This window comes from Geotrypetes seraphini, chromosome 10, assembly GCF_902459505.1.
Source record: "Geotrypetes seraphini chromosome 10, aGeoSer1.1, whole genome shotgun sequence".
Taxonomy (NCBI): domain Eukaryota; kingdom Metazoa; phylum Chordata; class Amphibia; order Gymnophiona; family Dermophiidae; genus Geotrypetes; species Geotrypetes seraphini.
In genome coordinates, this window is record NC_047093.1 from 128798692 (window position 1) to 128815362 (window position 16671).

The following is a 16671-nucleotide window of genomic DNA, read 5'->3' on the forward strand; positions in this document are numbered from 1 at the left end:
ACAAGATATAGAGGAAAGTTTATGCATAGAACTCACTAAAGATTCCAATTGAATGATTAAAATAGGAAAAAGAATGAGAAAGAGAATGGGTTATGATAGATTTTAATTTTTACCTTCTACTTTTGGATGAATGGATTTTATGGAATAAAAAAAGTAATGAATGTGAAGAATGAGTATAGGTATGGAATATAAAATGTTTGTTTAATGATTTTTTTTGTAAACTTATCCTGGATAAGAATTTTAAAATACATTTAATTCAACTTAACATAACAAACTTGGAATAGATGAAAGTATCCATATAAATAAGAAAGTAAAGATATATAAATTGTTAAATTTTAATAGTAATATTACTATTATGGAGCTTGGGATAATTTAAGTATTTTATTTTTAGCTTGTAAGGAGTGATGTCAAACCTGATCTAATTTTGCGTTTCCAAGTATTTGTATATGTATGGGGTGGGGAGGGAGGAAGTGGGGGGGGTATTAAATTTTAAGGGTCTGCATAAAATAGTTAATTCTTTGATTTATCTTATATATGGGAAAAAGGAGTTTATAAAGAATACTGAAGATTGGGGTGATATGTTACAAATTATATTAATGCATAATGGGTCTTAAGATAATATCTTTAAACGTTAATGGTCTCAATCACCCGATTAAAAGAAAAAAGGCATTATTATTTTTAAAAAGACAAAACGCTGATATATGCTGCATACAAGAGACCCATCTGTCAAATACTGAATCTATTAAGCTAAAAGGTGATTGGGTCAAACAGTGTTATTTTTCTTCGGCAATAGGGAAAAAAGCTGGTGTTGCTATACTAATAAATAAAAAATGTTCTGCTTCATTTAAGTTTAAGGCAGCTGATCCTCTTGGAAGGTGGGTATATGTGGAAATGGACATGGGGAATACCGCCATGACGCTCTTCAATATATATGCCCCTAATTCGAATCAAAATGAATTTTTTAAAACTCTGCAACAATTGATTTTTCCCTTGCTACTACAAATCTAGTAGTAGCAGGGGATTTCAATGCTGTCATGGATCCACTGATAGATAAAAGTCCGAGAAGATTTATAAAATCATTAGGACTTGATAATTTGATACAATCTTGTGATTTAAAAGATATTTGGCGTATTCTTCATTTTGATGGTCGGGAATTTTCGTTTTGTTCTCAGGTTCATAATTCTTTTTCTAGAATAGATTACATTTTTGTTTCTAATCAATTAGTACATCAAGTCACACAGGCTGTCATTGATCCAATTATACTATCTGATCATGCTGGAGTGTGGATTGAAATTAAAATAATAGATCAGAATGGAAATAGACCTATATGGAGATTAAATAATACATTGCTTACAGATACTGATTTTTGTGAAAATCTTTTGGAAAAAATAAAAGATTATTTTCAAATTAATGATACAGAAGGAATTTCAATAGAGACTTTGTGGGATGCTTTTAAAGCATACATTAGAGGACAAATTATTTCTTATTCAGCTTTGCAAATAAAAAAAGAAAAAAAGCAATTTACAGAAATGGAAAAAGTGGTGAAATCTCTAGAATCAAAATTAATTGAAAAATGGGATTATTTGACACAACAAGAACTTTTAAAAGCTAAAGGTAAATATAATGAAATTTCTTCAAAAATTATTAGAAAAGATTTATTTGTACAGCAAGCTTTGTATTATGGAAATTCGAATAAGGCGGGAAGAATGCTAGCAAATTATCTTAAAGCAAAAAAAACAAAACCAAAAATAATTGCTATTCAAAATGAGAATGGTGAAATGTTATCTCAAATTGATCCCATTATAAAACAGTTTTTAAAATTTTATAAAGATTTGTATTCTTCTGAGCCTTATTCGAAAAAGGAAAAGGATGGTTTAGATTTTTTTAAATTAATAGAGGGACCAAAGATTCCTGAACATATAAAACGAAGTTTAGAAGAGCCAATATCCTTAAAAGAGTTAGATACAGCTTTGAAATCCCTTAGGGTTGGATCCGCTCCAGGTGGAGATGGTTATACAGTGGAGTTTTATAAATCATTTCAAAACATTATAATGCCCTATTTATTAAAACTGTATCAGACACAACTAACTAAAGGTTGTATTACAGGTACTATGGCTGAATCAATAACTATAGTTTTACCTAAGCCAAATAAAGATCTCACTTTGGTTTCAAATTATAGACCTATTTCTTTAATAAATGTGGATGGAAAAATTTTAACTAAGGCATTAGCATTAAGATTGGCTAAAGCTCTCCCTTTCATTATAGATATGCATCAGACAGGTTTTGTTGCTCAAAGACATTCATCTCACAATACTAGATTGGCACATCACATGTTGTATTTGACAAAATCCATTAATGACCCAGCATTCTCTATTTCATTAGATGCTGAAAAAGCTTTTGATAGAGTGGAATGGTCCTTCATGTTTCAGGCAATGGAATGGTTTGGTATAGGATCCGGATTTATACAAATAATAAAAGCATTGTATAGCTCCCCTGTTGCTAGATTATATATCAATAATAATTTTTCAGAAAGATTTATTCTACAGAGGGGGGTTAGACAAGGATGCCCACTATCTCCTTTGCTTTTTGATATCGTTTTAGAACCCTTGTTATTAGCTATAGAACAGGTAAAGGAGATACAGGGTATTCCGCATTCAGATAGAGAATATAAATTATCAGCATATGCGGATGATATTTTACTTTATTTGAGAAATCCGGAAACAACCATTCCAAATTTGCTTGAATTGATTGAAAAATTTGGAAAATTTTCAGGTTATAAAATAAATTGGAATAAATCAGAAGTGCTTCCACTCAATGGACATTGTACAAAAAGTTTATTTGACTCATTTTCTTTTATTTGGAAAGAAGAAGGATTAAAATACTTAGGAATTTGGATTACAAAAACTGTGGATGAGACTATGAAAATTAATGAAAAAAACTTATTACAAAAAGTGTCAGAAATGTGTGAACAATGGAATCCTTTATGCATATCTTGGTGGGGGAGAGTGCAAACTGTAAAAATGATGATATTACCAGTAGTTTGTTACCAAATGGGTATGATACCAATTTTTTTTCAGGGGTCTTTTTACAAAAAATTGGATAAGATGTTAACAAAATTTATTTGGCTTGGAAAACCCCCCAGAATTGCTCTAGTATCTTTACAAAGACCAATTGCGGAGGGAGGGGTAAATTTTCCAAATTTTTATAGGTATCATCAAGCCTATATTATGCGTCAGGGTATGTATTGGATCCTCCCAGAGCCCATTGAACATATACCAGATTGGTTCTGGTTAGAATGGAGATTAATGTTTCCTTTACGTCTGAGTCATGTTATCAGTATTCAAATGCCAAGGTTATACAAGGATCACAAAATATTTGTTGATACTTGGAAAACTATAAGATATATAAGTAATCTAACTCCTATTCCAATAACTAAATCAACGACTCAAACAATATGGCTCAATCCAAAGATCAAAGTTGGCGGTTTTAAAATTATCTGGAAACATTGGATAATTGCTGGAATTCGTATTTTAGAGGATGTAATGAATAAAGGTGAACTGCTTGAGTTTTCACAATTGCAAAATAAATTCGGTTTGAATAAATCACAATATTTCAGATGGATGCAATTGAAGCAGGCCATTCAGGTAGGGTTCCCTGAATGGAAAAATCTTAATAACTATCATAGTATGGAATTCTTATGTTTTCAGATAGATTCCATGGGTCACCAGGCCGCAATGTGGTATAAATTAATATCTGGATTTGTACATAAAAAGAAAAAAAATGGTCTTAGAGACATTTGGAGCATTGAGATTAAGCATCAGATTAATGCATCTCAATGGCCACGACTTTGGTCTTGGAGGTTAAGATGTACATTGTCAGCCTCTATGAGACAAACTTGGTTTTTTATTTTACATAGAGCTTTATGGACCCCCATACGTTTACATAGAATAGATAGCTCTAAGTCTAATAGATGCTGGCATTGTCATCTTGAAGCAGGGACATTAGATCATCTTTTATTCTATTGTCCATTCATATTAATATTTTGGAAATCAATTTGGCCTCAAATTAATAGGATGTTAGAAAATCCGGTAGCCTTGACATATGATACGATTTTGTTTGGTACTGCAATGAGAGCTCGAAGTCAAATTTCATCAAATAACAATAAACTTTTATTTATATTGACTGGAGTAGCAGTACAGCAAATTACACATAATTGGAAAAATTATGACAGATTGAACTATAATTTTTGGTGGAACTCAGTTTGCCATATATATAAGTTGGAGCGTACATTTGCAACACAAAAAGGATATATGGATAAGTTCAAGAGGATTTGGGGACCATTAACAGATTTTTGCAATGAATGATTTTAATTATTTCCCATAATAAGATAATGGTTAAAGAAGGGAGGGAGGGAAGGGGTAATAAATTTATTCTCTTTATTATACATTATAAATATTATATTATAATGAGTGATAATCTTATGTGAAATTAATGTAATAAAGGGAGGGAAAAGGGTTCATAATTAAATAATAATTGATACAATTATTACAATATATATGTTATATAAATTCATGAGAAGAATAATATAAAATATGGTTTATATAAAATACATTATAGAGATATCAAGTGTATTGTTAAGATAATTGTATGGAAAATTTATAACACTTGTTGATATATGAAAAAATTAATAAAAAACTTAAAAAAACAAAAAACAAATGACCATTAGTCACTAGAGTGCGGAGAGAAGTGTACTTTCAACAATTTCCTGAAGTGATAGTAGGAAGAAACTTTTCATAGACAGAGTGGGAGATGGGTTCAAGTTTTGGGATCTTGAAATGCAAAGGTGGTCTCAAATAATTTCCAAACACAGCCATTCGACATTCCATAGAACTTCAAGTCCTTAAGAGAAGGCTTTGACAAACTAAAGGGTCTTCAACCGCTTTTTGAATTCCTGGAGAGAGTTACAACGGTGCAAATCCCCAGGGAGATCATCCCACTTATGGCACTTAACTTACCTTAGAAGCTAATAACGCACTGTTTGAGGGTTATACCTGTCTTTTTTTTCAATTAACTATTGCACTTTCATGGCTTCATGTTTTTGCCTCAATTTTATTCACTTTTAATTTGGGGGGGAGGTTTATTCTCTTTATAATAAATACATAAATAAATTATTATAATAATTGTTATATTGTGTACAATTAACAAAATAAGGGGAGGGAAAGGGATTCATAATTGAATAATAGTTGATAACATGATTATAAAAATTTGGATATGATGTCTGACGTCAGAGAAAGGGCGGGACCGCCGGAAGAGGAAGCAGCGTAGACGCAGGGCTAAGAGAAGGGGCAGGACCGCTGGCAGAGGAAGCAGCAGGACGACGGTAGGAAACTTCTACATGATGGGGGTGGGTGGGGAGGCTGTGTGGGGTGCGAGCAGTCCTTCGAGGTAGGGGTGCGGGTGCGTGTTCCAGCACGAGCGGTCCTTCGGGGTGCAGGTGCGAGCGGTCCTGCGGGGGGGGTGAATCGGACGTCGGGGGGGGGGGAACTATGTAAAAAAAAAGGGGATAACGCGCTCACGCATATAACGCGCATGGTTATAAACGGTTTATAAAATCGTGTATAACGCGCGCGTTATATGCGTGAAAATACAGTAATATTTTATTGGTCTTCTGCTTTTTAATTATGTTTTTTTGAGTAATACACTCATATCTGTTCTATTTATCTACATTTCAATTATCTTCTAAAAACATAGTAACATAGTAAATGACGGCAGATAAAGACCTGAATGGTCCATCCAGTCTGCCTATTAGTTATACCCATTACAAATACATGATTAAATTGCCACTTTGATATTTCTGGGTCATAGACTGAAAAGTCCACCTGGTATTGTCTTAGGTTCCAAATGCTGAAGTTGCCGTCCCAGCTCACTCCAGCCTATCCAACCATCCTGTTTGCAGGATATCTACCCTAAAGTCTGGCCAGTAACATCCTCATTTCCAAGTTACTGGAGTTCCTATTGATGCCCGTCCCAGCCCATCCTACACCAACCACCACTATTTTTTCATTTTATTTATTAATCTAATATGTTCTCATATACTGTATAGTACTGATTGCTCTTTATATTTATAGGTACATATTAAATTATGCTTTGCACATTTAAATATTAATTTGTTTTACACATTTACCTTTATCAATATATATATATTAATTTAATATATTTTTATGTTGAATTATTTGTTCTTATATTTTTATGTTTTATCATCAGTTTAGACTCCTGAGGCAGGCCAGTAGGCCAAAACATGATTTATGTCAAGTCACTGAATTATTCACTGAATTATTGAACTACTCATTTTGTGGTCCTTTTGGAACACTTTCAGTCCCTGCTGGTTTTTCAGTTCTTTTTGCTGTTGTTCTATGAAGGACTTGCTTTGCTCTTCTGTTTGTTTGCTCCTAGCTTTGCCTATCCACAAGGACCTTGAAAACAAGCTTTGTTTTGGCAAAACCTCTTACACCATCTCAACCCCTAAAGGGAGTTCAGACCAGTTATAGAATAGAACAAGAATGACATGTCAGCCTAACCTATTCCATTAGAATAATAATAATAATTTTATTTTTTGTATACCGCCATACCTGAGAGTTCTAGGTGGTTTACAACAATCAAATGCAATTACATACAATGCAATTTAAACAGTACAAATGCAAACATCAGATTTGAAGTTCTAAAGGACCTACATGAAGAAAGTTGACTGTGTTGAGAGATCAGAGCAATTTAAAAGGAAGAAAGGAATTAAGAAAGACAATTAAGATCCTAGATTGTTAAATAGATAGGTTTTTATCTGTTTTCTAAAGTCTAGGTAGGAGGAAGCATCTAAAGCAATTTTTGCAAGCCATGTATTCATTTTGGCCGACTGGAAAGAAAAGGTTCTCTAGGAACCTTTTATAGTGACAGAGTTTTATTGAAGGGTATGTGAACAGGTGTGCTCTTCGGGAGCTCTTGTTGAAGTGGCTCAGAGCAAAATGAGGAGTGAGATAGCATGGAAGCATACCAAACACTGCTTTGTAGCAGATACAAGAAAACTTAAATAGTGCTCTGGATTCGAATGGTAGCCAATGAAGCTTTTAGTAAAAAGGGGAGATGTGCTCCCATTTTCTTAGACCGAAAATAAGGCGGACAGCCATGTTCTGGAGGACTCTCAATTTATTAGTAGTTTTTTTAAAAGTACCCAGGTATATGATGTTACAGTAGTCTAAAATACTTAGACTAGAAGACTGGACTAACAAACGGAATGAAGCTTCGTCAAAGTACTTCTTGATGGTATGGAGCTTCCAGAGCACTGAGATACCTTTCTTAAATATTAAGTTGGAGTGTTTTTCCAGTGTAATGTATTTGTCCAAAGTTACTCCCAAAATTTTTAAGGACTGTTCGATATTATAATCCAACCCATTTACATGTACCTTTGAATCTTTAATTTTATCGTTGGGAGTTGCTAAGAGAAAGTCTGGTTTTTCTGGGTTTAATTTCAGTTTTATACAAATCAGCTGCTAAGTATTCATGGGTTCCCATTCTCCTTCGAGACAAGATTACAAACTCACTCATATGATTGGAGAAAATGTTTTCAGAATGCTATATTCTCAACTACAATAGCATCTCATCAGTTTCTTACCCCTCAATATAACAAACATACAAACAAAAGCAAACATATCACGAGCACATAAGCAACTGCTTAAGATTTCACAGAAATATAATCAATACCTGAATAAACCTTTTTCAATTTTAAAATACAGCATCCGGGACTGCACCCATTTCCTTTAAGGGTACATAGTGATTTCAGAAGCTTGGAACCATGAAAGTCTAAGGATGCCTTGACCATTTACCTAATTCTCCTCCTGTTAATGATATACATTTTGGGGAAAATGTGAAGATCTCTTTACATAATGAAAGAGGTCTTTAAGTTGATAAAACCTGCGATTCCCACCACCTATGATGGTGTGATATCACTAATTATTCCATGCAAAATTTCTGTTTCAAAATTTAACAATTACAAATTTCATACTTACTAAGTGACTTTTAAAGAACAATTCCACAAACAAACAAAAAAAAAGGATAAAAAAAGACAACTGCCGTCTTTGTGACATTAGATTCTAAATGTAAAAATAGTAAAATGAAAGAACCCACATAGTGCAGTACAGAAGGGTTATTTTAAAAGATTTCAGGAGGTGTGGAGGCCATTAATTGAATATTATAATGACTAAGGTTTATTCTTTTTCCTTATGGGATAATTTGGAGAAATGGGGGTGGGGGGATAGGATATTCTAATTAAATAGCAGTATATTTTAACTGATTAATGCATATAAGAAATATGGTATATATGTATGAACAGAAAAGGAAAGGGGGTAAATATATTGGAAACATATTGCTATGGAATTTTAGGGGATATATGTAATATGATGAGTTATATTTGTTGTGCATTTAATTTATATAATACAATGAACAAAGAGTTTGAGGAAGAAAGGGTGGGGGGAGGGATAGGTTAATGTAAGATTAATTGTAATGTAGAAGAGAGATGTCTAGGTATGTATATGTTTGGATAGATTATTTTGTGGATATGGGGAGGGATGGGAGGTGGGTGGGGGAGAATTAAAATATGTATAATAACGTTGTTTAAGAATGTCAAGTGAGTTATGTGAATCATTTGTAATAATATTGTACACTTGTTGAAAGAAATAAAATGAACAAAGATTTTTAAAAAAAAAAAAAAGAACCCACATAGTAACTCTGAGCAATAAGTGTAGAAATTAGCTGGTCTATACGAGGTTGGCATTGACACCGTGAAGACCCGCTCCCATCCCATAGCTCTCACCTCTAATACTACATCATCCAGCATCTTCTGCAGAGAAACATTTTCCTTTTTAAGTCTTTCATTCTCAGCCAAGGTAGCTCTAAGTTGAGCCTCCAGACTCTGCATATATTCTTTCTTCTTTCTCCGTGACTGGAAGGCAGACTCCCGGTTCTTAATCATTCGCTGCTGTCTCCTTACTACGTTTACCTGAAAGTACAACAAAGCTCCTTTTCAGCACCAGCACATTACCCTGGAGTAAGGTTACCAGAACAGTTGGTTCAGGGGCTGCATCTCCTTGTGAAGTCTAATGGCAAGGACAGTTCAGGGGCTTCCGCTTTTCAAACTTCTAATTTCTATGCAGCTCTGAAACATCAAACGCTTCTTCTGAAGCGATCCCCTTCCTAATGTCTTGCCACTCCCCTTTTACCTTCCTTTTATATTAATTTTACTTCTATGTTTTTTAAACAACTTCTCCCTTCCCAACTTCCCTTTTGTCTCATGTACGTTAATGTGTATTTGCCTAGTATTTTAATATATGATAAAAGATTGTTTTTATTTACCCATTTTAAGTTTTCTACAATCTTTTTATATTGTACACCATTTAAACATTGGTTCTGATAGATGGTATATCAAAAATAAACAAACTTGATACTAGTGAAGGAAGAATAAAAGGTCAATATAAGCATGTAAACCCATCCGTGAGATACCTAAAAAGACAAATTTATACATATTTTCAAAGCTTTTGAACAAATCTATATGCTCATGTTTCCTCGGGGTATAGTGAGGCAGCAAGAATCAAAAATAGCTAATCAATTCAAAATGCTAACTTTAGCTATCACCCAACCAATTAATTGCTCCCAAATTTTTTCCTAAAGTCTCTTAATGCTAGGAATGCCATCTAAATGTAATCACAAATTACTAAGTCTATCCCTTATTGTGCCATTAATTTAGAAAATGACCACTTTCAGACTTCTCAGAAAATATATGTGAGGACAGTGATTAAAATAAACAAAAGGTCCAATGTAATAATATCTAATGCTTTCCAGTAGCCTTCAAAATACTGAAAGGAATCGACAAAATAGAGCAGAAAAAACTATTTACATTGTCCAATTTGACACGGAATGAAGCTGAGGGGGGACAAGTTCAGGACGAATATCAGGAAGTTCTGCTTCACACAGAGAGTGGTGGACACCTGGAATGCTCTCCCCGACGAGGTTATTGCGGAATCGACCGTCCTAGGATTTAAAAGCAAACTAGATGCACATCTCCTTATGAGGGGCATAGAAGGATATGGGTGACTACAAATTATAAATATATTGCAAATACGTTTTATCATATACAGTTATAAGCAGGGATTCATCCAGACCAAAAATACAAAGATATAGCTGACAAACTGAAAATCAAAAAGATGAAAAAGATGAAAAGGAGAAAAATAAACCTCAATTGAGGGCGGTTGGGACTACACAAGTACCCAATCATCCACTCATCATCACGGGTCTATAAAAAACTCCAAAACATGTATAAATAATCAATTCTCACGTCTTTCATTCATACAAAATCTTCTTTTTGTTATTTTTCACAGTCTTTTTTTATGTGATTTCAATATAACTCGTATGACATCACAAGTAATTAAGAAATACAAAAAACATCTTCCCCTATTAAAAACGCTTCCTTGTTTTGAAAATAAAAGATTTATTTTTTCACAATCAAGAAATAAAAATTTAAGTGATTGGCTTTGCCATACATCTAAGGAAGATTTCATAGGAGAAAATTTAAATAACACCCAGGGTCACAAACCTTGTGGCCATTGCTCAAATTGTGATATAATGCTGACTATTTCTAGTTTTATCAACCCCAGTGATGGCAAGAATATTGTTTTACATCAGACGTCCTCATGTCAATCTGTGAACATCATATATGCCATTCAATGTCCATGTGACCGCTTATATATAGGTCAAACATCACGGACCTTAACCATTAGAATTACTGAACATAAAAGCTGTCTGAACACTCGGAAATTAACAGCTCCGATAGTTGCTCATTGTACCCAATTTGACCATAGGTTTGAGAACTTAAAATGTTGGGTTATCGAGAAACTGCGCCCGACTCAGAGAAGAGGGGATATTAGAAGAATACTATGGCAGAAGGAACAACAATGGATTAGCCGATTACAAACTTTAGAGCCAGATGGCTTAAATACAGCTTATGAATGGCAGCCGTTCCTCTGAAATTTATTTTTTTAAAGTTCCTTCCTTTGGTTTTTTTTGGTGGATGTTAGAAGTGCTTGTGTTTAACCTATCGTACATCACGCTGTTGATGACGTCAATACGCCCGGTTCGTGTTTTATTCGAGCCGGGCGCGTCTTTCAGTCCCAGCACCATCTTGAGAGGAGTCGGCTTTACTTCCAGCAAAATAATTAGAAGCAGAGAGATATTCGAGTTGGCATTCTTCCCCTGAAGTAGCCCTTGCCGGGCGAAACAGAAAGTCTTTTCTGTCGGGATCTTGAGTTGGAAGCCCTTGGTGAAAACCCTCGATTTCAGATGAGTGTATTTTTTCACGATTCCAGATATATGCTTCATATCTCTAAACACTGCTTATACTTTTGATATTCAGCTGTAGTCCTCGCCAAGTAATGTGGTTAAGTTTGGGATTCGGGCCTTTTACTGCTTGACATTTATATTGAAATCACATAAAAAAAGACTGTGAAAAATAACAAAAAGAAGATTTTGTATGAATGAAAGACGTGAGAATTGATTATTTATACATGTTTTGGAGTTTTTTATAGACCCGTGATGATGAGTGGATGATTGGGTACTTGTGTAGTCCCAACCGCCCTCAATTGAGGTTTATTTTTCTCCTTTTCATCTTTTTCATCTTTTTGATTTTCAGTTTGTCAGCTATATCTTTGTATTTTTGGTCTGGATGAATCCCTGCTTATAACTGTATATGATAAAACGTATTTGCAATATATTTACTATTAGTCTCACGTTTGTGCCCTAAACAAATTATTAGTGGTATAACAACAATTAAGGCAATCAGCGATGGCACAGCTATGGGATAGTGGCTTTGGCTTCTCGGATGGTCAGAGGACTGAAATATTGCAAGCACCAGCACTTTCTACTAATGAAGCAACACATGATACCGATTTGGCATGGTTAGACATTGATAAAATGATGAAACAAATAATACAGATGGAATTACAAAGTGCTAGTTTAGTAGAATATTGTAAGAACGAAATAATTCCACGTGGTTTAAGAATGAGGACAGCTCCACAAATGTTTACCGATAATACTGATTTTATAACAATTTGGAATCAGATTCTTAACCGCTGCTCGTTGGATTTAATGTTATTATTAATCAAAACATTACAAACTAAGATACAGGAGAACAAAGGAAAATATGATGAATTAATAACAGAAGCTCGCAAAAATAATGATTTTGAAAATAAGTTAATAGATTCCAACTCCAAAATGGAGAAATTTCGTAGGGAAGTGAGAACTAACAAACTTAAAAAGTTTCAAAGAGACCAGAAAGACTACCAGACAGGATATGTTTATAGATGGATGAGTGTGAATTATAAACCAAAAACAGTGAGGTTCACCACTTCGGGTGAATCTTCAGATATCGCAAATAGTGAGAGTACTTCTACTTCAGAGGAGCCGGATGGGGATCAAGGCCAAACCAGACAAACTTTAGGACATGCACGAGGAGGAAGAAACACTCGAGGCAGAGGGTCATATCGGGGACGGTCACGAGCCCGGATACAGAAGAGACGGAATCATTAGTTATCAATATTTCTAAGAAAGTATTGTCTATAGATGAAATTTCATTATTATCTAAGGGACTGACTTTCGTCCCAACAGTGGCTCATAATGCATTTCAAGCCCAAATTGATTTAGAAAAATTTTTACGGAGATTAAACCTATGCTCCTTTTTCCATGAACACCCTAGCACGGTATCTGATATATCCTGTGTACAGCCTAAATCAAAATGGAACCCCCCTGGCCCATTGAACCCTGTTATCATGGCTTTCAAAACCCTCATGATTCAAGAACTTTATAGTATAAATGAAACAGCCAAAGTTCAAAGAGGGGTTCACAATTTATCTTCAGTAGAATATGAAGCCCTTCAAAAATTGAGAAATGATCCAACTATTGTGATCAGAAGGGCCGACAAGGGGGGAGCAGTGGTGGTTTGGGGTTGTGATTTATATATCATGGAAGCTAATTCTCAACTGTGTAATCATGATGTATATCTGAAATTAGACCAAGATCCTTCGATGGAAATCTTTGAAAAGATCATTAACATCTGTGCAGATGCACTGAAAAGTGGTTTTCTTACAAAAAAAGAATATCAATTTCTCACTCCTCAACATTTCAAAGTACCTATATTCTATTTGTTACCAAAAATCCATAAAAATACCCAATGTCCGCCTGGTAGACCAATAGTATCAGCTCGTGATTCACTATTGGAAAGAACAAGTAAATATATAGATAAACAATTACAAGTTTTTTTGAAAACCATTAAATCATATTTACAAGACACTACTCATTTTTTGAAATTGCTTAATGAGTTAGAACCAACATTACCCACGGAGTGCATTATGGCTACATTTGATGTGTGTTCATTATACACGAGTATCCCGCAAGAGGAAGCTCTGGTAGTACTGGAAGCTTTGTGGAATTCCCAATTTGTTCAAGACAACACACATACGAAGTTTCTGAAGGTCCTTTGTGAAATAGCATTGAAAAATAATTATTTTATTTTCAATGGTGAATTTTTTAAGCAACTGTCTGGAATAGCAATGGGTGCTTCATTCGCCCCAACAATCGCGAATTTGTATATGTCATGGTTTGAAGAAACTCTGATTTACACCATGCCAGAATTTCACCACGTTTTTAAGTGGTGGAGATTTATTGATGATATTTTTATCATCTGGTTGGGGACTGGACAACAACTTATAGAATTTAATGATAAAATAAATCAGTGTCATCATTCCATTAAATTTACCATGACATATAGTGTGGAGAACATCAGTTTTTTAGATGTGGAAATCCATATGAAAGATCAGCACATTGAAACTTCAGTCCATCGTAAAAAAACAGATAGAAATACGTTGCTTAAATTTAACAGCATGCATCCGATTCATCTTAAAAACAGCATTCCTTTTGCACAGTTTCTCAGGTATCGTCGTATTTGTAACACCAATGATAAATTTACACAAGAAGCAAAGATATTGGAACAAAAGCTATTGTTAAGAGATTATCCTAAAAATATAGTTAAACGAGCTAAAAAACGTGCGTTATATAATCCTAGGGAAACATTGTTAGACTACAAAAAACCTCATTCAGATGACGTTATAATTCCATGTGTGATTAAACAAACTCGTATGACATCACAAGTAATTAAGAAATACAAAAAACATCTTCCCCTATTAAAAACGCTTCCTTGTTTTGAAAATAAAAGATTTATTTTTTCACAATCAAGAAATAAAAATTTAAGTGATTGGCTTTGCCATACATCTAAGGAAGATTTCATAGGAGAAAATTTAAATAACACCCAGGGTCACAAACCTTGTGGCCATTGCTCAAATTGTGATATAATGCTGACTATTTCTAGTTTTATCAACCCCAGTGATGGCAAGAATATTGTTTTACATCAGACGTCCTCATGTCAATCTGTGAACATCATATATGCCATTCAATGTCCATGTGACCGCTTATATATAGGTCAAACATCACGGACCTTAACCATTAGAATTACTGAACATAAAAGCTGTCTGAACACTCGGAAATTAACAGCTCCGATAGTTGCTCATTGTACCCAATTTGACCATAGGTTTGAGAACTTAAAATGTTGGGTTATCGAGAAACTGCGCCCGACTCAGAGAAGAGGGGATATTAGAAGAATACTATGGCAGAAGGAACAACAATGGATTAGCCGATTACAAACTTTAGAGCCAGATGGCTTAAATACAGCTTATGAATGGCAGCCGTTCCTCTGAAATTTATTTTTTTAAAGTTCCTTCCTTTGGTTTTTTTTGGTGGATGTTAGAAGTGCTTGTGTTTAACCTATCGTACATCACGCTGTTGATGACGTCAATACGCCCGGTTCGTGTTTTATTCGAGCCGGGCGCGTCTTTCAGTCCCAGCACCATCTTGAGAGGAGTCGGCTTTACTTCCAGCAAAATAATTAGAAGCAAAGAGATATTCGAGTTGGCATTCTTCCCCTGAAGTAGCCCTTGCCGGGCGAAACAGAAAGTCTTTTCTGTCGGGATCTTGAGTTGGAAGCCCTTGGTGAAAACCCTCGATTTCAGATGAGTGTATTTTTTCACGATTCCAGATATATGCTTCATATCTCTAAACACTGCTTATACTTTTGATATTCAGCTGTAGTCCTCGCCAAGTAATGTGGTTAAGTTTGGGATTCGGGCCTTTTACTGCTTGACATTTATATTGAAATCACATAAAAAAAGACTGTGAAAAATAACAAAAAGAAGATTTTGTATGAATGAAAGACGTGAGAATTGATTATTTATACATGTTTTGGAGTTTTTTATAGACCCGTGATGATGAGTGGATGATTGGGTACTTGTGTAGTCCCAACCGCCCTCAATTGAGGTTTATTTTTCTCCTTTTCATCTTTTTCATCTTTTTGATTTTCAGTTTGTCAGCTATATCTTTGTATTTTTGGTCTGGATGAATCCCTGCTTATAACTGTATATGATAAAACGTATTTGCAATATATTTACTATTAGTCTCACGTTTGTGCCCTAAACAAATTATTAGTGACTACAAATTATGCCAGGTGTACACCTGGGAGGGCCTCCGCGTGTGCGGATCGCCGGACTTGATGGACCGAAGGTCTGATCCGGAGATGGCACTTCTTATGTTCTTATTCATGAAGAATGATTTTGAAAAATTTATTTTTTTAAAAACCCCAAAACGTCCAAACTAGAGTAGCCACATTTAATTAGGCTATCTTTTGCTCAATCATTTCAAAACCCTCCTTAGTGTCTTTATACTTCTCTTGAACTTAGTTCACATTCAAAGTCTTTTTCTGATTCATAAAGCAAATTCTTAATGTGAACTAAGTAAGATTTCACTTCTCACTTTTTATATGGAGTCAGCCAAGCGTCGCTTCTGCATGCAGTCTTGATGATAAACCCTAAAACACATAGTGCTTCAGAATTTTCTTCCCATGCAGCGGCTGAGTAGCCACAAAACCCTGGCCATGTCAAATTTAGGATTATCAAGACTATGAGGTACATAGAGCTTACAATCTAATTGGGACAGATAGAATGGGACAAATAAGGGTTGGGGAGTTTCTTGCAGAGAGAATGATAGGACGGACATAGGTAGCTTACGGTGAGTAGGAATTAGGAAAAATGGGTTTTTAGCTTGGATTTCAATGCTGCTACAGACGGAGCTTGAACATAAGAATTGCCGCTGCTGGGTCAGACCTACGGGGTCAAGTTTCAAGTTTCAAGTTTATTTAATTTTTGATGAATCGCCTATTACAATTTCTAGGCGATGTACATATTATAATTTAGATAGAAGAAACTTACAAAATAAATTCAAATTTAAAATTTAAAATAATTCAGACGTGAGTTTGAGGAATAGGGTTAAAAGTTACAATATTTGGGATTGGTTAGAAAAAGGAAAAAACAAAAGGAGGGGATTTATAAAACCAAAGCACAATGTAATGAAATAATCAAATTTTAAATTAGTTGAAATAAACTAATGTTAAGAATCATAGGCATCTTTAAATAAGTGGGTCTTTAACAGTATTTTAAATTTTACAATATCTTGTTCAGATCGAATATACTGAGG

The 16671-nt window shown here is 34.5% G+C and overlaps 1 protein-coding gene across 1 annotated transcript in view; it reads right to left on the bottom strand.

Moving 5' to 3' along the window:
- Positions 1–16671, bottom strand: part of ATF6 (activating transcription factor 6) — a 185037-nt gene that overhangs the window by 130335 nt on the left and 38031 nt on the right. Inside the window, exon 8 of the mRNA XM_033960683.1 lies at positions 8861–9046. Coding sequence (XP_033816574.1) covers positions 8861–9046 — 186 coding nt within the window. The remainder of the gene's footprint in view (positions 1–8860; positions 9047–16671) is intronic.